The sequence below is a fragment of the Episyrphus balteatus genome, chromosome 1 (assembly GCF_945859705.1).
Source record: "Episyrphus balteatus chromosome 1, idEpiBalt1.1, whole genome shotgun sequence".
NCBI lineage: Eukaryota > Metazoa > Arthropoda > Insecta > Diptera > Syrphidae > Episyrphus > Episyrphus balteatus.
Genome location: NC_079134.1, coordinates 53075035 through 53100240, shown reverse-complemented (window position 1 = coordinate 53100240; position 25206 = coordinate 53075035). Strand labels below are relative to the sequence as shown.

Sequence of the window (25206 nt, the reverse complement as noted above, 5' to 3'; positions counted from 1 at the left end):
GTGTTTGATGGAGGAAATAACCTAATCACACTTTTTTCTTAAGAAGATATATCTAAAAAAACTGACCCTATAAGTCAATACATACATCATAGATATTTCTCTTTGTTGGGGCAGTAGGGATATCAATGTCATTCAATTCGGCATCAAAGCCAAACAAAATTCTGGAAAGAAACAAATTTTATAAACAAAGTTTGACAGTTTTGACAGTTTATTAAGAAAAATTATAATAGGTCTGTTTGGGGTACTGCCTAAAATAGAAATATTATGTATTTCTACTTATTTCAACATTTCAGTCCAATTCCTGATTGGGTACTCTGGAATGGTGTAGTTTTGTACATTATTTTTGACCAAAAAAGAAATACATACATATTTCTGTTTTAGGCAGCACCCAAACAGACCTATTATGACATTATGTATTATGTATTTCTGAAACAGTTGGGGGCGCTCAGGTAACGCTCAGGCCTCACTTTGTGCCCTGCTCGGGGCTAAAAAAAAACGCCTATTATGGCCATGGTATAAAAAGACAAGGTATGATCATTAGAGTCGCCATTTTACAAAATGGAGTAATAAGTTGTTGACGTTTAATTTGGCAAAGTCAAAAGCAATAACAATTTCCAAGAAATTTTTTTTACAACAACAATTTCAAAAACTTAGGAAGCCATATTTTTTTTCTTTCATCTGACAGTTCTCGATACAGACTTTTTCTAATGATCATACATTCTCTTTTTATACAATGGGCACGTTCAGGAAATATTAGGGACTAGATATTTAGGCAACGTCATTTTCTGAACGGAAATTTGAGGAAATTGGCTAAATTAGTTTGGATATGATGCTATTGTCAAATTTCAAAATTTACTTGAGAATTTTAGAGATCGCGTGGGGCAGACACCAAATTTCACTTAACTTTAATGAATAAATAATATTAATTATAACCGATAATGCACTTTTTACTCGTTTTTCACACAAATAAATTTAATTTTGCCAAATTAATTCTTTAACTCAAAACAATCTGCTGTCATGTTGACAAAAAAAACTTTCCTAAATTTTTAGGGAAAATTTTCTTGCCTTACTTTCCAGTTAGCTTTCCAATAAAATTACCTTAATTGGAAAGATTTTTTTTGACAGCTGACCAATCAGAGACCGAGAAATTACCTAAATATTTAGTGCCTAACCTTTCTGAACCTGCCCAATGTATTATGGCTGTGACATCCGATTTGCCTGTATTTCAGGATTTTTGTACGTCAACGTCCCGACGTTCAATCGATTGCGACATAATCCCATGCGAGCTCATGCCTATTATAGTTACCTAAACCTTTAGAAAAAGCCCCTTTGTATGAAACAATTAAATATTGCGTCACAAACAAATCTTTATTAAGTAAGGATAATAATTAACTGAAAAACATGCTTGTAAGGTTGAAACTTTTGACACGAGGATAATCTCGCACTAAAAAACTGAACCTACATTTCTTACGCATAATTTTTTAAAAATCATCATGTAGATACACTGAGGGAAAAGCCACCATAAAACAACGTGAAATCAATGAAAACCACATTGATTTAACTATTATTCGGAATGATTTTGCGTTGAAGATGAACACTTTAAAATCAACGTGGAAAAAAGGTTAATTCTTGATGGTTTCGTATCTTAAAGTCACATAGATCAAAGTAGTTCATCTTTGAAACAACGACGTTTCAACTTCAATTTATTTTTTCCTTCAGTGTAGAGGTTAAAATAAATTTAAAGAATAGAAACAATTAAATTAAAAACAAGTAAATTTAATATCAGCAATTGAATATCTAGCCTAGCAACAATTTTATTTTGGCATTTTAAAATGCTTCTCCAATGATTGCCAGCATTCGTAATATTTCGCCTCCAGTTTTTGACAAGTAACTTCACCCCACCTCGTTACAGACATGCTCAGTGAAGATTCAAACATAAATGCCTGTAAAGGTAATTCCATTGATTATTGAAAAAAAAACACTTAAATTCTGTTAAACAAACCTGAGTTCCATCAGCTATCCTTTCCGACTTGAGTAATGCATTAGAAGCTCCTTCGAAGCACTTCTTATCGGGTCCATGTGGTGTCATCATTGAATGTAAAGAAGCTCCACCCGGCATGAATCCGTCTTCTTTAGCTTCATATTTTCCCAATATGAGTCCCATAAATTCGCTCATGCAGTTTCGGTGATAGTAAGGAGGTCTAAAGGTATTCTCCTGAACCGACCATCTTGGAGGGAAAATAACAAAGTCTGCTATAGCAGTTCCCGGTCTTTCACTGGGGCATGTTAAAACCGTGAAAATACTTGGATCGCAATGATCAAAACTAACAGAATTTATGACCATAAATTTAGAAAGGTCATATTTGTAGGGCACATAGTTTCCATGCCAAGCGACTACATCGAATGGTGAATGCCTTTGTTTTGCCAAAAATAAAGCGCCTTGGAATTTGGTAATTATCTTGTATTCTAGAAGTACAAATATAATTAATCCGTGAAGGATGTAGATAAAATTAATATTCTTACCATTTATTTCAATATCTTCAAAAAATGCTACTGGTGTTTGAAAATCTCTCGGATTGGCTAATCCATTAGCTCCAATTGGCCCAAGATCAGGTAGCTTAAAGTGATTGTCGAATACTTCCAAAATGTATCCTCTAGTTGGTCCTTCTACTTGCACTGAAAACTTCATTCCTTGTTGTAGAACACCAATTTCATTTGGACCCACTTTCATTTTTCCAAATTCGGTAATGATATTTAGAGTTCCTTGCTGTGGTACTAAAATGGAAAATAATATTATATCTTAATACAATTGCCCGAAACAAAAACATCATACCAATAAGAAAATCTCCATCGCTGTTATAAAATGCTGTGTTTTCCATTGAGGAATTACACAAATACACATGAATGGCAATACCGTGCCGGGTTCTTGCATCACCAGCTCCACAAATTGTATGCAACCCTTCCACAAAATTTACTTTCTCAGTTGCAGGAATATCAAATGGGCGCCATCTCATCTGGTTGGGATTTGGATGCTGTTTATTCCAATCACTGGTCAAATTTGGTACATTTTCAAATTTTTCAAATGGATAATGAATTACACTTGGTCTGATTCGATAAAACCATGTTCTGGTATTCTCCGCACGAGGAGCTGTAAATGCTGAACCAGACAATTGTTCAGCATATAAGCCGTAAGCACATTTTTGTGGTGAATTCTGGCCCTCGGGTAAAGCATTTGGACAACGAGGATCTTCTGATGAGAAGTGGGATCCGAAACCCGTAAGGTACTGTAAAAAGAAAATATTGATTTTGTATACATCAATATTATAAATTGAAATATTTTCCAAATTCAAAGTGAATTGTAAAGAGATTGTCTTGGTACCATGACCATGGGCAAATTAAAATCGCAGTTTATTGTGAATAAGTGTGCTAAGGCAGCACAAATAAAAATAGAACGGACAGAGAAAAGGAGTTGGTTAGTTTTCACACAAGCTGCCTGTTGCCGAACCAAGTTTTCTCTGGTGATCTAACAGTGAAAAAAAAGGACTTTTAAAATAATGCATCTATTTAAGTGGTTATAATAATACCATAGACATGAAATCGAGTCTTATTTTTATCAGCGTATAAAACAAAGGAGAACATTTTTTCTTTTTAATTTTTATGAAGCTTTATTTGGTAAGTCAAGTATCAAAATAGGCTAGTTCTCTTTTCTCGTAAATAACTTAACCGATTTCCACGAAAATTTCTTTTTATTTTCAATTTTAAATTTTCAACTAATCCATTTTTGGATTTGGATTGAACAAAAATAAACAGTGAAGTAATTTTAGTTTGAAATCGCCCCGGAAAAGTGTTACAATTTATACCGCATGACATTTTATACAAAAAATAAGTTTACGAAAAATCCAAATGCACACGTGCATATGTCACATGAACTCACAATTGTAGTCGAAACAGATTGCAGGAAGAAACCCACATTTTCAATCTTGATCAACCGTCTTCTCCTGCCATTGCATATGCAAGCCATTAAACAAAAGAGCACGTATACACCGCAGTGTACAATGTACACTGTACATGGATAATGCGCAAATAATGTGAATTTCAACTTTTGCCTAGACGCTAACACACCCTAATAAAAAATAAATGAATACTTGCACTCAATAATTGAACAAAATCTTCATTCATTTTAATACAATAAATGGAATTGATTCAAAAAGGAATCAAAAACTTACATAGTTACTTAGTAACCAAAAAGTCCTTTTAAAATTAATTAACAATTCAAAGTTTTATAAAAACTCAATTTCTTACTTTTATTTTAGAACAACACGCTGAAAAAAAATCGTATGGTGTGACACTGGTTTATTATTTTAAAAACTTGTCCCGGTATTGCAGTTTTCGAGAAAGTATAAGGCTACGCGCACACATGCGATTTTGATCGTGCGATTATTCAGTCGCAAATTAGATGACAACAATTTCAATGACTGTAGACACAATTTTCAAATTTTTAATCGCGGGAAGCATGTGTGTGCACAGCCATTGAAATCCTTGTGATCCATTTTTGCGACTGAATAATCGCGCGACTAAAATCGCATGTGTGCGCCTAGCCTAAAAGTTTCCAAAGCTGAAGTTATATAAAAAAATATTACAATTTGAATTCAACAAAACAGGGTTTTTCGGTGCTCTATCTCTTAATACAATCCTACCCATAAAATGAATTTTCTTTTTAAATCGACTATAACCAGTTATAAATCCAACACGAGTTGTTGTTTTGTATTAAACTGCCATTTGAGCATTACTTTCAAAGATCCTCATAAACGAAGTCACAACACTTTCATATCTATTTGTAGAATCAACATTTCAACTTTTCATCAACAGTTGTTGTTTACCAATTAAGTTGTTTACTGATTTCTATAACATATTCACCAAGCACGAGAAACAAAACGTTAAAAATAATAAATGAAGCTTACAAATGGATTTATTAAAACAAGAATCAATCAGTACTTAACCGAGACTCATAGGGTTTACCTAAGAGCGTTATTAAAATATTCAATTTATCAGAAAAAAAAAACAGACCAAGAACAATTTTAAACTTCTTTGGACTCAGTTATTTGGTTATTTGTTTACCTTTAAATCACTCATATCTTTTTTATAAAATTTATTTGAACCGATTACAACAAAATTCTCAAGCAAACTGATTAAAAAACTAGCTCAGTTTACTTTTATAAACTCTGAGAAGATATCATGCCAAGTAAACAAATTCTACTTTGAGTACTAGGTGAAACCTGTATGGAAAACAAGAATTTAAATTATTTGAATATTTTGATTAAACTTCAAATAAAAATAACATCAACTTTTTTTTATTTGTGGACAACTTAGATAAATACAAAAAAAAATTGGTGTTTTTGAAGAAAAGTAGGTATATGCATTTTATTAATAAAGCCAGTAGAGGTGAGCCCCTTGTACTTTACATAATCATTATGTCTCAAGTCTATTAATTTGCTATAAATTTTAAGACATCTGCAAGTCAGATATTAGTTGAGTTGAGTTTACTCAAGGAGCTGCCACATTTGGTAAGTCATTTCATAGCCCCAAACTTTTACAAAAATGTTTCAAAACCGCCGATCAGTTATGTCGGTGATAGTAATGGAACCATGGTTATTTAGGGTCTGTTAGTTGGGGAGCGCTATAGAATACGAACCAAATTAAATTTCACCACTATCTTAAAAAAAAAAGCTTATTTTTATAAAATTGCTCAACTAAGTTTTAAAACCCAAAAGTACCTTTTTATTATTATTTTCATAGTGAGTGCTTGCCTTGCTAATTCCGTATAGCTGGCGATTACTTTACCATTATTATTTCTATTTTATGAACAGTACAAACTACCTGAAAACATAAAAAAAAATTGGGGGAAAATAAGCTGGCGCTGAGTTTTTTGTTTGTGTTTTTCTGACGTTCTATACGAACAGCCCCGTCCCCGTCCCCACACTTCACCGTTCACCATTTCACTGTGTAGGTCTATTCACGCAGCGTCAGACTGGGGCAAAAGGGCCCGGGTGTCAAATTGAAAAACGGGCCCGTCACCGCTGCATACAAAAAAAATTACAATACTACAAAAATTTAAATTTTTTTTTGTCTCATAAAAGGAAAGTATACTTTTATTGAGATTTTTGGTGCTTCTTAACCGAATTTTTGCACAAATTTTTCCAACATTTCATTCTTTTGGCGTTTCTAATTTTAAAAATTACATCTTAAAAATAAAAAAATCGAAAATGAGAGCAGAGCCCCAAGAGGCATGCTTGAAAGCTCCTTGGGCCTCGGACAAAACTTTAGTTTGGGGCCTTTGTTGTCTTTATTTTTCCTTTAGAGAAAATGTATGAAGTTTATTTTTTTTTTATTTTTGATAAGTATTATTCAAAATTTCTATATAGAAATATTGGAAAAAAAACAGACAGTCGAATAATTTTAAATTTAAAAAAAAGTTCTTCACAAACTAAGTTGCAAAAATTTATTAAAAAGCGGGATTCCTAACAATTTGTATAATGATTTTGAAATTTTTGAACATGTAGCTGCAAACAGGGAATGACTTATAAACAAAAAAAAAATTAATTAAAATAATCCTGTATTAATTTTCTATAAGGATTTTCGACAAATTGTATTGAGCTTATAAGATTTTTTCTTTCTATATTTTAAAAACTTTTTTTTTGAACTTCGAAAAGTTCTGAATTTCTGTTCTGATTGTTTACATTCATTCAGAGTAAAATTCGGACTTTTCTGAAGCTGGAAACATTCACTGTCATTTTCTTTATTAATATGTTTGGTGAGAAAAAAATGATGCAGATATCCAACAGGATATTTATTTTGGGGGCCCCTGTATTTGGTATTTACAAAACCCATTTAATTTTTACAGAGGAACCAGGCAGGACCCGAGGACTAGTACGGCTTGCCAACCAAGCAGTACGCGAAAAACCCCATAATTTGTATCTACTCTGTTTCAGTTGATTGAAGTCCTTAAGATGGATATCTTAGACGAAAATGACGAAACGGAGTGCACATCCTGTTTCTTCCCTACACATACAACCTAACGTGGGGCCCTGGTATGCGTGGGGGCCCCGGGGCACTGCCCCGACTGCTCACAGGGTACATACTCGTGCACTCCTGGGGCCGGAAAACTTTACACTTCTTATACAATTATAAATATAATATAGTCAAATAGTCCGATTTAGAGCCTGTACTTGTTAAACGGGCACGTTTAATGCTTGAAATTTTTATTTTCACTTGTTCTTCATGTATTTTTATTTTGTAACTAGGGCCCAGGTGGCAATCGCCAAGTCGGTTATATGGCTAGTCCGACCTTGTACTCACGTGAAAGTCTAATATAAGGTGCGTTTAAATGGGGGTTAAAATTAAACTTTAACAATTTTTTTTCTTTAAAATTTCTAAAACACACGGAAACAACGCACACTGGGGTCTACTATATGGGAGAGATGCCCAAAAGTCAATTTCTTAAATTATAACTTTTACGTTTTTTTTGTTTCATTTCATAAGTATATGTTCTTCCCTACCTATTTCTAAGCTTTATATTATGAATTGAGCATAACAGGTGGAAAAGTGAAGCATCAAAGTGCAAAGTTTGATACCATTGATTTCATCCAGTTTTAGTGATTATCATGGATATAGTTTTTTTTCTTCGTATTAAGTGAAAATAAAAATAACTTAAAATTATAAGCTATGGGCCAAGGTAAGAAGAGTTCACTGAAGTGTTTTTTAGAATTATACATTTTAAAATATCAGAGTTATTTGAGGTTAAAGTAGGAGGTCTTTTTTCGAGAAATTATCGATTTTCATGGAAATGCTTAGCGGGCTTTTACTTTTGAGTTTAGTTTTATGTTAAGAGTACCACTATACATTATAAACAGGCAATAGTTTCAAAAGAACTTTGCGCATTTCCAAGAAAATCGATAATTTCTCGAAAAAAGACCTCCTACTTTCTTCTTCTTCTTCTCCATTATCGACGATAGTCATGATCCCGGATGGGGTCACAACTCTCCCACTCTACTGCTGCTCCGCGTGTGGGGTTCGCCTCTACTTTAACCTCAAATATCTCTGATATTTTAAAAAGTATAATTCTAAAAAACATTTCCACATATTGGCTGTTTTTGAAAGCGTAATAGCGTTTTCGTTTGGTAATTCTTAGAACTGTCCGGGACTGTCCGATCCGGAATGCCAAACGATCAGACGTGGATTCTTTTTTTTGATTCTGAAGTTTGGTTTTCTTTGTATATGTGAAACCTCAAATGCGAACGTTTGATGAAAGTTTTGTTTTGTTTGTTTTTTTTTTTATTATTAGTTATTTATTTTTTTTTTTGTTTTCTTCACTTTGTTTTAATATAATTTAAAGTTTGTGCATAATTAAAAATCTTAAAATTTAAAAATGAACAACAAACAATGACATTTCATTACTAAGTGTGAACATGTGTGCGTGATTCTCGTTTTGATTCTGCCTCAAAATTCAGAATCGATTTTCTCTTCTTTTCAGAATTAGAACTGTCATTGAGTGCCAAACGAACAGTTTCAGAATCGTTCGGAAGAATTCCGGACAGTCCCGGACGACCAAACGAAAACGCTATAAGTGTTAGAAGGGAAATGTAGTTTTGATACGATTACCAAGAACCAAAAACGTAGTAGGGTTTTTTTTCGAAAAAAATTAAAAGTTAGATTCCATAATCCAAATTTGATTTCAGAGTAACAGTACAGAACTATTATTGTGCATGATTTAAAGTTGTTTTTTAAAATTGAATTTTATAAAAATATCCATTTAAAATTTTCAGGTTTATTTTTTTTTAGATTCGGGTTGCAAGATACGCTATTTATAATATGCTGCAATTGCTCCGAAATATAATTTTAGTTATAAATTCTAACTTTTCATTCCTCATAAAATCTCGTTTTTCAAAATATTGTTTCTCATTCATTTAATTTCTTAGAAAGCAAAAGAATGTTTTTTATTCATTATTATTATTAGTATTAAAGCCTTAAGGCCCTTAGAGCTAGAATCCTTGGGTGGCGGGCGCCCCAGACATAGTAACAAAAATTCTCAGCTAAGTTTTCAGGTGTTATCAATGGAAAAAGTTGATCAATTCAGGGTTAATCCACTGAATGTTTAAAAGATAATAGACGAATGGTTAATGATTTATAAATTAATGTATCTACAAGTCTACGTGGCTGGAAAAAAATAAAGGGGTTTCTAAGAAAAAGAGTTTTGGTTTTTTGTTAATTTCTCGAAAATGACAAGATATTTTTGGATCCAGTTTTCTGTTATTATTTAAAAACAAATAAGAGCATCGAATTTTAAATACTGAATTAGTACTTAAGTGGGTTGATTTAAAAGACTAGGTTTTTGGCTTTACAAAAAAGTATAACACCATATTGTAGGTATAGTCGTTGATTTTTAATAATTTTTAAATTAAAAAAAAATAGAACTTGAGATAATAATCAGACATGACATTACGATGATGGCGAATGTGAAAAAAGTGGGCCCCGCAATTTTGTATGTCTCTCTGTCACTATCTTGAGCAACAGCCCAAGCCACTGAAGCGATTTAGTTCAAACATAGAAGTAAAGTGTTTTGAAAGATTCTCTTAAGGGGAAATTTTAATTTTTTTGATACCGTAACATGGGATTACTTTGCCCCGGCGGGGGTAACTTTGCGCCACTGACGAAAAAAGTTAGTTTCTTGATTCACGCTCAGAAATGTTAGATTCTCTATATCGAAGCTACTGTAATATACACACACACATATATACATCTGCCACGTGTTGCAAAGGACCATCTGCCGGCAGTTTTTAAGAAGCAGTTGGCCTGTGAATTTGAGGTAGGAAATTCGTGTTTTGTTTGTGGTGAAAAATTTGGTTTGTAAAACCAGTTGTGTGATAATTTACAAAGTAAGTACAAATATTCTAGTTATGATATTATTTTGTTAATACTCTGCGCTTGTCATTTGTTTGTTTAATTAATAAATAATAATTATTGCATTTTTTTTATGTGACTAAGCAGTTTTTTTTTTTGTTTTGGGGTTACTTTGCCCCAGGAGCAATTTATTTTTATAATTAAATGTGTTTTTAATTCTATGTATGTTTTTATTGTGAACTATTTTTTCGTTTGTTAATTGTTATTCATGTTTATTTTAAACTTATTTTGGTTAAATTAATGAAGTTTTCTGTTTTTTTCTTTAAATTCGTATTTATTTATAATCAATTAATGAAATAAAAGAGGCTGTTTTGTTTTTTGTAAAAAAAAGAGTTGTGTGTGTACCTACCAGAGAACCAAACGAGTCGAGCATTGTTTACGAACATCGAGTACCTACTTACTCGAAAAAAACGATCTCGAACAAACAGAATCAACACAACTCGAAAATGTTCGAGCTTTCCTGTTTAGGAGTATGATGACTCGTAAGTAATCCTACTTTTCAAACGAGTTCAAACGATCATTTTTCTTTTCGAGTATAATCGAGTAAAATGATCGTGAACAAAATGTTTATGATCAATGTGATCGAAATTACTCGAACTGGAAAGGAAATGTTCATAGTGTTCGAGGGTGGTTTTTCTTGTAGAATAAAAAAAAGAGAATCAGTTTGGTACACAAAAGCAAGTTACATTTATTTTATTTAAATTAATTAATTTGACAAGATAATGAAATGAAGAAAAACATATTAGAATAAAATTAAATTAAATACAGAAAAAAAAGAAAAATTAAATAAAACTTAATGCTAGATACAAAAAATTGAATAAATTAAACTAAGTTAAAAATGATGACACTTGTATTTATGAAAAAAAAATATTTATATTGGATTTATCTTTTAGTTTAAATTCGCAATCATCAAATTATTTACAGTTTCTGGGTTCAACCTCGATCGTTTTTCTGTAATTATATTTCCAGCCTGTGAAAATGCTCGTTCTGATGTTGCGGGAATACAATTCAAGATTTTATGTGCTTCATAAAGGTTTTTGAATTGGCCTTTATTTTCTCACCACCATTGAAGAATATCCACAGGGCCTTTCGAATTAAACTGAGTGTATCTTTCTATTTGTAATTGATTTGTAGTTTCCCCAATATACCAACCCGAAAAAATAGTAATTTGTTTTAAAAACAATCATCCCAAATCGCATTATTGCATATTTTTTAGGGATATGTTTCTACTACGCACCTACCTGCACAAATTAACTGAGCATTCCCCACTACCCCAATTGTATTGTTACCTAACGACTAATTACTTTTTTATTTACTCAGTCATTGAAAATCCTTTTCTAAAACCACAATTATAAAATTAAAATAACCTGCTTTAATTGCAGTTGTACCGCAAACAACCAACCCTCAAAACCTAAATAAAAAAAAAAACATATGCAACAGGTACCTATAGGACGTAGAAATTGGAAGTGGTTGTTTTCATTGTTCAAACCAGAGATGAGTATTTACTTCATATGTAGTAGATCTACTTCATTAATTTATATTTGTGTATCTGCTACGTAGCAACGTATTTCTACTTCGTTTGACTAATTTTTTCTAACGAACAAAATTTCATTTAAGATGTGTTGTATTGATTCATTTTTTGTTAATCGAAAAATTCATTTAAGAAAATGCATTGTTGGTGCACTTTATTTTGGAATAAACTCACTAGGATCAGCAAAAATTTCTTATTTTATACATCCAAATCATGGAACTAAGAGCAAGTCAATCTGACTTTCCTGAAAATAGTTTTGCAATAAAAAACACTTCAAAATTTGAAATTAAAAATGATTACAGCAACTTCCGAGGATGTTTTTTTTAAGGAAAAAAATCATATTTGTTATCTACGATTGATGCGCTTTCAACCAATGTAGGTCTCATATTTTGTTTTATTTGTATATTTTTTGTTTTTCATTATCTGCTACATATTTTCCAAATCTACTTCGTTTTTTTGGGCAATATGCTTCACTTTCCGGGCTAAGCATTCTCATCCCTGGTTCAAACTGTTCATGATTTTTCGATCACGTTCGAACATTTCAATCACTTTGTCTGCTTTTACATGAAGACGCAAGGCGCAGAAATTATCTTCGAATTTTCTTTTGATTTTCCCTTCGGTAAGTCCCGCGCTTCTACACGTAGTAATTTTTATAAGACGCAAATTTGACAGCTATTTTTTTTATTTTATCTTGTTCTCGTTTTCGTATCTATTTTTATTTAAAAAAAAGCACCAAAATATACAAAAAACAACATCAGGGGGCTCTATGTGCAACAAAAACATTTAAATAAATTAATAAAAGTTAGTATACACCCAAATAATATACATCCGACGAAGCGAACTCTGCCACCGACGAAATCAATTAAAGCAAAACAGCAAAAAAAAGAACAAGATCAAAGAGAGACGTCAAAATGAATCTCAAAATTTTCGACCGGAGACTCACAGGGTAAAAAATCTTCCATCCCTCTTTTTCGAACTTTCTTTCTCCCTTACTCTTCATTGAATCTTGACTCTTGCGTCTTCATGTAAAAGCAGACTTTCGATCATTTCGAGTAAAGCCTAGTGTTTATGAACAGTTAATGTGTTTACGAGTAATTTTGTTCGTGGGTATTGAGGATCGAGTATACTCATGAGTTCAAACAATTTGTGTGGTTTTGTTTGTGAGTATTTTTGTTTATGAGTAAGATGATTTACGAGTATAGAGAGAAAACGATCGAGCACGAACGATCATTTTAAAAAATTGAAATTGTTCGAACACGTTCGAACATACTCATTTGGATCTCTGGTACCTACCTATAAATTTTTTTCTGACACATTTGAAGCTTTGATCCAGGGCTATTAAAATACAATATTGACTTTGCTCCAGCTCTTTAAATACAGGCAGTATAGTTAAAAACTTCAGGTGGAGCAAAGTAACCCCGTCCCTTGGACTACTTTGCCCCACTTTTCAACTTAAAAAACAAAATATTTTTACTGTTATTTGAATGTTTTTTTTAGAATTAATGCATTATTTCATGTCTTATCAATGAATTAAAAGAAAAAAACAAATAGATACAAAAATGTCTCTACCATTTTTAAGAGGTTTTCTAAAAATAGTGCAAAAAACGGAGCAAAGTAACCCCATGTTACGGTACCAAATTTAACAGTACTTGCTATACAACATAAATGGAAAAAGTTGTTTTTTCTCAAAAACGGTTCTAACGATTTTGATTCAAAAAAATCCTTGCAATGTGGCAAAATAGGTCCTACTTTTGTTATAAAAAATAAATTTTGGACCGTTATAAATGGAACGTGCATATAACCGTTTTCTTAATTTCTGACTTTCTCCTAAATGACTTAATCGATTTAGACCACAATTTTTATGCAAATGCGTGGGTTTCAACTATTTAAATATAAAATAAAATAAAAAAAATAAATATAGGCACAAGACATTAGATGACATACCTACTTTTCCTAATTAGATTTCAAAGCCAATTTCATGTTATAAAGGAAGGGAATCTTTCGATTCACGTGAACCGAATAGCAGAATAGTGCCGACAGTATGTGTTCTGCTGTTTCTTCGTCTTCGTCCCACATTCTGCAGGTATCGTTTTGTGTAATGCCCATGGTCTTGAGGTGCAATTGAAGATAACAAAATCAAAAATCAATGAAAAAAAAAAATTGATCCCACTTGAGATTTGAACCAGACCAAAAAAGATTGCAAAGTACACCACACTACTTCAACAACATGATTAGCTTACCGTAATGTAATGAAGTGTGCATTAAAGGCATCGCATTAAAAAGAAAAGAAAAAAATTTTACTTTCATTTTACTCTTAAATATTTGATAATTTATTTTTCATGTTATATTATAATTGATGACATAAATATAACACAAATACATGAACAAAATATATCCATATGTATATATATTTTTTGTTTAAATATAGGGTATGATTGATTCCTAAGTTAATCTGTAAAATGCAAATGAGAAAATACTGGTACAAATTTTAAATGATTAGAAGAATAGTTCGAGGGAGGGGCGCTTAAGGGGAAATTAAGACAAGAAAGATGAGAGGGTAATAGAGAATAGAGCATTAAGAAGATACGTTTTACTCGTTTGATGAAAGATTCAGGATATCATCTCTGTCCTGGCTGTTTTTGGGTATTTTCGGTGGCGGAGCTGCCAGGTCAGCAATCGATGAGAATTCCATGCGTTTCTTTGTCGGTGGTGCGAGTTCCGAATACAGCCGACTTAAGTCTACAGGTGGGGTGTTAGATGGACGCCTGGACGATCCACTTCCATCCGATGGAGCCGGTGATGGCGTATTGCTTGACACACTCGATATAGCTAAATCTACAGCACTAAAGTTGTATTTTATGCCAGACTGTGAACCACCGCCACCACCACTGCCACCACCTCCACCGCCGGAATTATCACGAACGCTCTTAGTCGGCGTGAGACGTTCCTGTGCTGGCGAAGCAGAAGATTCACGAGCCCTAGAGGACGAAGAAGACGAAGAAGTTGATTTAGGAGGTTTCATCATCATAGCATTTAGAGATTCCTGTTGTAGCTTAAGTAGAGCCGATGGCGACATGAAGAGGTTATTAGCAGCTAAGGTGGATTTCGATAATGGATCTGGAATCCCGTATTTGCCATGATGTTGCTGAAAGAATGCGGCATAGTCTTGCATTTTCTCTTGAGCCAACTGATTGTAATAAGCTGCTGGATCGTTTGCAGCATTTTTTGAAGACGATGAAACGCTGCCACTCGCGGACGGAGCAGCAAAGAGAGCATTTAAGTCGGCCGCAGCCTTATTTTGATGATAGAGCAGAGCATTGAGGTCCGATTGGTTTTTCTCAGACTGAAGCAACTGGTTAAGCATATCGTTTTGTTGTTGCTGTTGCTGCTGCTGTTCTTGTTTCTTTTTGCTGCTGTTTGACGACGAACCTGAGCTACTCCCCATTCCAGTCATTCCACCAACACCTGCAGCTAGAAGAGCCGACAGTTCATGATGAGCGCTAGTCGGTTTTCCAGATCCATACTGGTTGCTAGCATCAAAAAGTTTCGAGTATGTTTGAAGAAGTGTGGTATAATCTGGGTGTGGCGGCTGTTGTTGAGCTTGCTGCGATTGCTGCTGCTGTTGTTGCTGTTGTTTTTTTGAAGACGACGAAGAAGAAGAGGAAGAAGTGGCTGCTGAAACTCCTGCCATTTGTTGTTGCAGAAATGCATTTAAGTCATTGCTAGTTTTAGCTTGTTGCATGTAAGAGTCATAGCCGAGTAGCTTAGAAGCCTGCAACAGATTATTATAGTCAGCTGTAAGTGGAGCACTTTGTTGTTGCTGCTGCTGCTGTTGCTTCTTCGAACTGCCACTGCTACTTGCACCAGTCAGATAAGAAAAATCAGCACCAAATCCAAGTGTGCCCAATGTTGTGGCACCCAATGCTTCGGCCTGCTGAAGCAAAAGTGCAGCATATTCTGGAGAGCGCATTAATTCACTCATCTTCAATGGATCGTTCTTGAGATCATCTAGTTCCTTCATGAGTTTCGTCTTGTATGAATTGCTTGCTGATGATTTCGATGCGCGGGACTCGGCGCGTTCTTGCTTGGACATTGACTTCGAAGATGCCGTTGATGAGCATGACGAAGAAGACTGATCTATAGCAGCACGTGATGGACCAGGGATGTTAAAACTATTTCCACTGGCATATAAGTTGGGGTCTAATTGAATGGGATTGGAATGATCAGGATTAGATTTATTTCCAACTTTTGCAGCTGCCGCGGCTAATTGATTAAGAGATGAACTTCCGTAATCTTTTGAGTGCTGTCCTCTGAACAAAGCTGCGATGTCTGTTTGGAGGAAATTCGGTGGCAGTTGACCAGCTAATGATGCTAAACTGGCAGCCATTAAGTCGTTAGCGGATGATGCAGCTGTAGCTAATGGTGATGGTTGTGGCTCATATTTATTCGGGGTAATGCTTGGGCTATTCCTGGATATATCGCTGACACTAAACTTTCCAGGACTTGGTGCCGGTGAGTTGCGAGTACGGCTGGAAGATGTATCCGATTTAGCTGGCGAAGGGCTTGCTCGTACCGGTATTTCAAACTTGGCCGGACTCGCAGAATTCGATGGAATAGTTATGGGACTGTCTCGTGGTGATGAAGTTGCTGTTGGAGTAGTACTATTCGTGGATGAGATTGGTGCCGGAACCAGCGGCGGAATGGGAGTAGTGCTTGGAATTGGTATAGCTGGTGGGTTTGGTGTGGCCAAAGGAGAACACAATCTTGTCGGATTCATATTTAAGCCAGGAGGAAGACCAAGTTGCTCTTGCAATGACATAACCTTCAATTCACCAGCTGCGTTTTTATCTACCTTTACCTCTGATGACTCCTCCTTGATATTTTCAATCTTCAGCTGTACTGGCTCTGGCTTGAGTTCTTCTTTAATTCTGTCATACTTTGCAATCGCTGGTGGCACAAACTCCTCCTCTTCATCACACCCAAGAGCATTAAGTATGGTGTTCCAAAAAGTCTTTTCATTGGTGTCGCGTGGAAATTTCGGATACATTGAGTTCTTCAACTTTTCAACATATGTTATATCATCTTTAAAGATAGCTCCAAACTTAACTAGTTCATTGCGAAATCTCTGGTAGTAATCAACGCAGGCGGTAACTTCGTAACGAATTTGATCGGGAAATTCCTTTTCAGGAAGTACAGAGTACTGCATCAGCATTGGACGGCCGTATTCCATGGTTTGACGATTCTCTTGTGGGGGAACTACCCAAATTGATTTAGCTACAGACTCTAGAGTAGCATTTTCGTCAAAGTATGGAGCTGAAAATGAATCAAAAAAGATAAATATTCCTTCTTATATAATAAAGAGATACTTACAGATAATCAGACCTACACATGGAGTGTAAGTCACCTCGGAGGGACCACGCATTTTAATTTGATAGTCTAACTGAGAGTCACAATCTCGGAGTGTGGGTTCGGCTTGGAATTTAGGATGAGAATGATACCAACCGACAAGGATCAATTGATCTTTCATTATAGACTTTTGAATTTCAAGTTCAACGTCAGCAGCTTTATGTCTATCGAAGCGGCTATTTTTGCAAGGATAAGCTTTTGTAATGGCCAAAGCTGAAAAAAAAACACATAAGTATTTGAAATAAGATAAAATTAAAATTTTTGTGTTCAAGTATTCAAAATAATGGTAACCAAAACATATTTCGATGCCTGTTTTACGCTGAGTTTAGGGATAATAACACCTTGTAGGCACAAAACCAAGTGTCATTTTTATCAGGCGTATAAAACAAAGAAACATTATATTCTTTTGCTTTTTTTTAAGCTTTATTTGGCATGTAAACAGGTCTAATGATAAAATGACGGTTGTAGTTTTGGATGATCGCAAATTTCTTTTTTTATCGGGCGACCAACTAAATCCCTTATATATAAGCTGACATTTTTTGAGTAGCTTTAGGGCCATTTTGTTCACTATTGCTCAGCTTCAAGCAAACTCTTAAGTTGACGAACTTGAGAGTTGACTTCAACAAGTTTTTTTCATTAAAAGATGGATATTGTCCTTTAACTTTCATTTGAATTGTTTTAACAAAATCGTTGGAGCCGTTTTTCAGAAATTTCAACTTTACTAAAATCGGCATATGTCAAGTACTGTTTTGATCCAAAAAAATTAATTCCAAAAACCCGTCTGGAGAGTCGCCAAATAACGCTACATAACAAGTTTGACCTTAATCGGTCCATCCGTTAAGGCTTTAACTTCGTATACAGACAGACAGACTTATAGACTGACGGACTTCCGAGACCCACTTTTTTGGCATTCTCTATCATCGTAATGTCATGTCTGTACGAATGCATAATTTGATATGTTATATCGCAAGTAAAAAAAAGTAATTTTTATCAAAGAAGAGTGAATATTTGGAACATTAGACAGTAGAGCTCAACAATCGCCCTTTCTTAAACTCAAATCCGAATTATGTAATGATTGAATTCTCATGCCATTCAACCCTACATACAATGATGGTCATATTTTTAAGGACAGTATAAGATCTCAGTATCATCGTAATTTTATGAAAGTGCTATTTTTCCTAAAAATCAGCCTTTTCAAATTGGTGGCTCTCAGTTAAGAAGAATTAAATTAGGTAATTTATGTCAAAATAAACTACCGTTATCTGTACATTAATTATGGAATTCTACCTTAAAATGAGGAACGCATTTTTCTTTACTGGAGAAGGTTCATTATTTTTATAAAAGATACAATGGCTGTAAAATTTTACGTCGGTGGCATATGGCGGAGTGTCTTGTTGCAGTATGCCAAGAACGATTTGCCTTTTAGATATATTTTACAAAAGGATAATGATCCAAAGCATATGGCAACGATTTTAAACAGCTTTGTTCAGTCTGACAAAATAAATATTATATTTTTTTTGGTACATCCACTGTATTAAAATTCCACCAAAAGCTTGTGGAAGAATGTAAAAGATCGTATTGGAAAAGAAAAAAAAAAGAAGTCAAAACGAGTTTCAGAAAACAAGGGAAGAAAATATTAGTTTAAATCTGTGGAGGGTCTATGTCTGGTAGGTATTAAGCTAATTACTTAGCACGTATAAAACATTAAAAACAGAAACATTCAAAAACTAGCAACAATTTTGATCATTTTCCAGGAAACTAAAACTGTGTCTCTATAAATTTGACCAGATGAAAAAGATTCAATTTTGATTTCTTAATTTTTTTGTCGTTCTTTATACCGATGCTAGTCCTTGCTGTATAGCTGCTGTTTTCAGTCCACTATTAATGGAATTGAATACCCACCCAAAGCATTTTTTTCCTGTTTTATTGATTTCAAATTGTAATATCCTTCGTTTTAAGCTCAACTTTGGAAACTTTGATACTTTTTTAAAACAGCAATAATAATGAAAGTAAAAGTTGGAAATCTAGTTTTATGAATACTTAGAACTGTTAATTAAATGGTAGCAGAATGGCGTACGAGAAAAAGAAATAATAAATAATCAGCCCTATTTTGAATTAAAACTTCCTAATATGTCCGGGAGAAGGGATCCCAATTGAAGAACTCGCAGAATATCGTTCTTTTTCTATTTTTATCGTGATCCAGATCGGATCATTGTATGAATTTATTGCATTACAACAAAATCAGGTTTTCTTTTTGTTGTTGTAACACAATTAAATATAATAATCTGATCTGGATCACTATAAAAATAAAAAACGACTAATGATGAAAAAGCGAAAAGAGAGTCCTTCTCCCGAATACATTTCCCCGGGAGTTTTCATTCAAAATAGGGCTGAATAAATAAATTTTTCCTAAATATTGACCAATTTTTAAATGAAAAAAATTACACTGGACAACATTACTTTTGTGCTTGGAAAAAGAATAGTCGATTGGGCTTCCCGTTGGTTTATAAGCGTACAAACGAACATTTAGATTTTATATATATATTTTTACTTGCGATATAGGTATTATATATCAAGTTATGCATTCGTACAAAAAAAAAAGTTGAGATAACATTTTTCCATGACATTACGATGGTAGACAATGCCAAAAAAGTGGGTCCCGGAAGTCCGTCTGTCTGTCTGTCAGTCTGTCTGTCTGTCTGTCTGTATAAGGTCCTACAGCCTAAACGGATGGACCGATTAATGTCAAACTTGGTATGTAGCGTTATTTGGCGGCTCTCCAGAGGGGTTTTTGGAATTAATTTTTTTTGGACCAAAAATAACGGTACCTCTCATATAACGATTTTAGTAAAATTAAAATATCTCAAAAACGGCTCAAACGATTTTGTTTAAAAAATTCAAATGTTAGTTTTAAGCTAAGGTCTATCTTTCGATGAAAAATTTTTTTTTTGAAAATCATTATTAACGGTACCTGCCATAGAACCGTTTTTTTCAAATCCGATTATCTCCGAAACTGCTTATTCGATTTCAACGAAACTTTTTTTGAAGAAGCATTTATAGATTTCCAATATAAGCCAAAAACAAAATTTCAAAAAAAATAATTTTTGGATTTTTAAAAAAATTTTGAAATTTTTTTTTTGAAAAATCAAATTTTCGAAAACGAGACATTGAATTTTTTTGAAATTTTGTTTTTAGATGTTGATTAGTGATTTCTACAAAATGGCATACCAATTTTATTTTAAAACTTTTTTTCCAAAAAATTATTTATAAAAAATTAGTTTTTTAAAATACGGCTCTAACGATTTTGCAATTTTTTTTTCTAAAAATGCACTTTAATATATCAATCAAAACTGCATACTTGTTTTTGAGGGCAATTCGGTTTCAGATTTTATTTTATTTTTTTAAAATGCGAATTTTTTTAAAATCGTGCGACCCAGTCGTGCATTTTATTTTATATATTTTTAACAAAAACCATGTATTATCCGTAGTGTTAATGTAAATCTTAAAATCTATTTGTACTTTGAAAATTAAATTAATTGAAAAACGTTATAAATGCTGCATTTTACTAAGTATAAGAAAAAACTAGAAAATACGGGTTTGCTGACAGGTCACTGAGAGTTGAGGAAATATCTCAACAATATAGCTTTAACAAACAGCGCAATCTTAAGGTTCTGCAAAGAGCATTATGAAACAACGGATTATATATTTGGTAACTGTGTAGCAGTGTAGCACTCATTTACCAACCATACTATGAAATACTTCGGACATTATCAGGTTGCTGAGAGTACCTACCCCTCTCTAAGTACTCCAACTATTAAAACTCTTCAAATGAATTGCTTGGGTTTAGAGGTGTAAAAACGAATAATTTTCCAATTTTCAAGTTTGACGACGTAATGCAATTCAACTATATAAATCTTTCATTTTAGTTAAGCATCGGTTACAAACCACTTACTGTGTGAATTTACATCCCAAGTTCCACCAAAGTATCCACACACTTCATGCATAGTCAAATGGCAATGGAAGTCGGCCAAGAACAATGCAGACGAGCTGATTGTTAATAGGAATGGTTGCAGTTTGTTAAGTGCAGAAAATGGTACAGCTTCAATCAAAGCATTTGCATCACTGAAAAAAAAGAATTAAAAAAAATCATTAAGAACAAACTCTCAAACCAACAATCAAATGTTTTCAATGAATCAATCATTTTACTCACTGCATTACGTTCCGATTGCTTATGGCATTGTGCGGAAATACTGTACGCTTAATAACGGGCTGTGGGGATTCTGGCTTTTTATCACCATCAGCATCGAGGTCTGCAATAAAGTTACAAGTTTTATAATTTCAATAAAAGGACAATGGTAATTTTTGTATGGGAGCTGGCCCTGAGACAAATAACGATGAGTGATATGTCATAGTACAGGTATTTTTGCGTAGATCAATTGTTTATATGGTGCCAAGACTCAATTCGCTGTGGGCAAATAGTTATGGCCATATATGTAGAACAGGGTAAAAAAAGATAATAAACGGAGAGGCTACCGTCGAGTTACTTAGCTCAAAGGGATAGATGTTAAAACTGGTGTCAAATGAAATATAAATGGGGTTGCCACTTTTAAAATTGGAACTTCTATGTGGCAACCCTATTTCAAAGGAAAAATTGACACATAACTAATACTGTTATATATTTGTAGTACTATCAAATAAGACCATTTTTGAAATGCCAAACAAAAGCCTAAATATTGAAACAAATTAATTACATAATATGAGGGCTATAAATATGGCAACCCTATTCAAATAAAAAAAAAAATACATCAAAATATCTTCTTTGAACAAAAGAGTACAATTTTGTATGCACTTAAAGGCTAATATACAAAACTTTGGCTGATATATTCTTAAAATTATCGGGCTGCGCTCGGCAACAATACGGAAATGCTAAGAAACACTAAAAATGTATGATGTTATGTATATGATATGTTATGGCCTATTAATTTTATCATACATTTCGATTGAAATAAATAGTATTTTTAGAGCGGAATTCATAGTCGTTACTCGATTTAAGATTTTTCTCAACTCCAGTAAGTTGATTAATGTTTCAAGCAATTGCTCAAGGGAATTGAAAATAGGACTGTTACTTTGAGTAAAGAATAATCTTGTCTTGAGGAAAATTGTTTCTCAAACTCGAAAATTTGACTGATTTGAATTAACTGTCATCAAAAAAACATTTTTTTTAATAATTCGCCATTGGTTTGATTTGTCGCGATTAAAAAATATTTAAAAATAAATAAATACAAACAATTCAAATGCTAAAAAACAAATTGGCAACTCTATTTTTTTCATATTCACAATCAACTAATCTCTCATTTGACACCAATTTCAACCTCTAACCTAATGAGCTTAGTAACTCCTTCTCCTTCAAATAATTTTTGTAAATTATGAAAGATTTGACTTTCGTACGTACCATTTTTTTTTTAAATTATTTTTGAAAAATATGAATAGTTTGTAGAAAATAACACTTGATTCGGTTAACCTTGTACAAAAATAAAACTAATATTCGCATTGAGCTCAAATTTGGAGGACTTATTTTTCATAACATGATCTATCATATGACACCAAATTTGTATTTATTAATCAAATTTTACATACATTTTAAGATACTAATTGACAAAAACAGCAAAAATATTGAAATCCTGCAGTTTTTAGTAAATCCCACATTAACAAAAATACCATAATTAAGGAAAATGTAAAATCTCAACTCACGTTATATATAAAAAGTCAAATATATAAAGAAAACTATAATAATATAAATTAAAACAAATTTGTACCTGTTTTGTAATTTTATATAATATTTTTCTATTTGGGTAATTCCATGAAAAAGTGGACACGAATTTTGAACAAATTATGCAGTCTTTTTTACTTTTTTTATTAGCAAATTTCTATTTACAAACGTCAACTCTTTTTGCAAGTTGCAAGAAGAGATTCTTTGTTGTATTCCCTTATGGATAGACATCAAATTCAGGGAGTTTAAATAATCTTAAAGCATTTTTATAGCATAAGCTTGCCAACAACAGAAGAATTTCAGATGAAAATGACGGAAAAACAAGGAAACTAAAAACATGATGAGTCTAATAGTGACGATGACAACACCCCCTCGTTATTGGTAAAATAAATTAACATTTAAGCAAGCTTCGTTACACAATATTCGATTTAAAAAAAAATTGAGTGAAAATGCATCTTTTCTTTACATTTACAACTACAAATCAAAGGTAACATGAGTTACCTAAATAATGTAACGTGAGTTATCTAAATATTTTAAAATTTGTCCTCGAAATATTGAAAAAATGTTTGGTTTTGTCACTAATATTAAAAGCTTGTAATTTTTTATGTATGGAATCTTCATTAAAAACAAATAAAGATTCTTAATGTCACATAAAAACTTCATACTGTCGGACTCTTAAAATTCGTGTCCGATTTTTGTAACGTGAGTTACCATCGAACTTTTATTTTTCCCAAGCAAATGTTAAAAATAAAGTAAATTTTTTTAGTTAATGATGAAAGTAATAGTTATGCTCTATTCATGGATAGTAATTTCGTATCAATTTACATTAAAATTGACAAAAAAAAAATTATTTATGTGTTGGAAATTTTTGTGAATGTAACGTGAGTAACCATGGAATTGCCCATTTAGAAATATCTTATCTGTGATAAACCATTCGAAACACTGCCTTCTAAAGCTTCAAATTTGTCTCTCCTAGGAACAAAAGTATACTTTTTTTAGGGTTTTTGATGTGCTGAGTTCGAATCCGAAGTCAAAAAGAATCTAGCACGTCAGGATTTTGAGATATACGTGTTAGAGAACCACAAAATCAAGTTTTTGGTTTAAAAAATCTCAAAAAAAAACTACTATATCCCAAGCAGCATACTAAAATCTATTAGAAAAATATACTTTTTTTCTTGGGAGAAAGAAATATGAATTTAAAATGATCAGTTTTTTTTTATGGTAAGAAATGCCAAACCTACTTAACTTACTTAAATTTAGATATCTCGAATAAGAAAAGAGATATTGAAGGGATTGAAACTGAATTTGAAAGAAAAAAATAAGTTCTTTTATAAACCGTGACTAGTTTAGTAGAAAAAGTTTACATTACGCCAAAATATTGCTTCGAAAACAGCAAAAAAATGGGTTTTCGAGATTTTCTAACGAAAATATCCTTAAAACGTGACGTACTAGGCCAATTTTGAATTCGGATTCAGAATCAGCACACAAAAATCCTTTAGAAAAGTATAGTTCCATAAAAAAGAGGATTTCCTTGCAGACCAGTGTTATTTGCGCCATACAAACAATTGATCTACGCTAAAATACCTTTCCAATGGCATATGACCGATCTTTATTGGTCTCAGGGCCAATATTACCATCGTTTTTTTTGATTGAAATAGTTAACATACCATCGTCCGCAGTGGAGTCCTTTTGAAGAGCGCATTTGCGCAACCAAGTCGCCTTGTAGACATCTAGTTTCTTGCCCTTGTACTTGACCGAAGCCCACCCACAACCCGACTTCTTTTCCGGATTGATTATTCGCTTGCAGTGCATCGCCCATGCACTGGGCGTCAAGAATATCGTTTCAGTTTCTTGTGATTTGATTTTCCCATCTGCCAGCAGATCGCCTACAAATTTCTGGCCAAGATATTCAATGGTCATAGCTGATTTGCCCGGCTGAAGAACATTTGCCGCCATTAGCATTTGTAGAGTGACGGTACGTCCGGTTCCATTGAATCCTTCAAAGTTTTCACTTTTGGTCTATTGAATTGATTGAATGGTTGGCGTTTATTGGCGGGGTTGCTTATATGTTAATTGTGTGATAAAATGTGTATTGTACTCACCTCGTCGTCGTTGTCCTCTTCCATGCCATCGCTTTCAGGATCTTTTTCACAGGTTTCTTCGGGTTTTAAAATCGCCTCGGATGTTTGATCGGGGATGATAATTGTTTCTTCGGGTTCTTGCATTGGGACTAGTTATTTGAAAAAAGACGATTTAATTTAATTAAAATCACAATTTTATGCAAATGTTTTGCACTTTTTGTTTTATAAAGCGTTAGCAAATTGGTTTTTCGTTTTATTTCTGTCAAATAAGAGTCAAAATCAAAACTCAAAATAAAAAAGGGACAACAGCATTGCGGTTTAGATGTGCGTCTTTTTCTTTTTGACGTTAAGTGATGCCAAAATTAACTTTTTTGTCCTACTGAATTCCACACGATGCTCTGCTAGGAAATGGATGGATGACCGACGACAAAAAACACTGCCAAATTGCAGACTGCGTTTTT

General features: G+C 33.2%; 2 protein-coding genes across 2 annotated transcripts; both read right to left on the bottom strand.

The window, feature by feature from the left end:
* Positions 1-1757: 1757 nt before the first annotated feature.
* On the bottom strand, positions 1758-5243 carry LOC129920693 (homogentisate 1,2-dioxygenase). The gene is made up of 5 exons (XM_056002190.1): positions 5119-5243; positions 2834-3284; positions 2524-2775; positions 2003-2466; positions 1758-1943 (listed from the first exon to the last, which is right to left on the bottom strand). Exons 1-5 carry the CDS (start codon positions 5131-5133, stop codon positions 1815-1817), a joined length of 1311 nt encoding a protein of 436 aa, XP_055858165.1. The 5' UTR covers positions 5134-5243; the 3' UTR covers positions 1758-1814.
* An 8541-nt stretch (positions 5244-13784) lies between these two features.
* Positions 13785-25018, bottom strand: LOC129920678 (MPN domain-containing protein CG4751). The gene is made up of 6 exons (XM_056002146.1): positions 24767-25018; positions 24332-24683; positions 21105-21204; positions 20847-21016; positions 16859-17107; positions 13785-16801 (listed from the first exon to the last, which is right to left on the bottom strand). Exons 1-6 carry the CDS (start codon positions 24887-24889, stop codon positions 14079-14081), a joined length of 3717 nt encoding a protein of 1238 aa, XP_055858121.1. The 5' UTR covers positions 24890-25018; the 3' UTR covers positions 13785-14078.
* Positions 25019-25206: the final 188 nt, after the last annotated feature.

Bases quoted from the DNA above. Each gene is read 5' to 3' on its own strand.
- LOC129920678 (XM_056002146.1), bottom strand. From the start codon at position 24,889: ATGCAAGAACCCGAAGAAACAATTATCATCCCCGATCAAACATCCGAG. The intron at 24,684-24,766 runs GTGAGTACAATA...TCAATTCAATAG, and splicing joins AAGAGGACAACGACGACGAG to ACCAAAAGTGAAAACTTTGA. The intron at 21,205-24,331 runs GTATGTTAACTA...ACTTTATTGCAG, and splicing joins GGACTCCACTGCGGACGATG to ACCTCGATGCTGATGGTGAT.
- LOC129920693 (XM_056002190.1), bottom strand. The intron at 2,776-2,833 runs GTATGATGTTTT...TTTCCATTTTAG, and splicing joins CGATGGAGATTTTCTTATTG to TACCACAGCAAGGAACTCTA. The intron at 1,944-2,002 runs GTTTGTTTAACA...TTACCTTTACAG, and splicing joins GGATAGCTGATGGAACTCAG to GCATTTATGTTTGAATCTTC.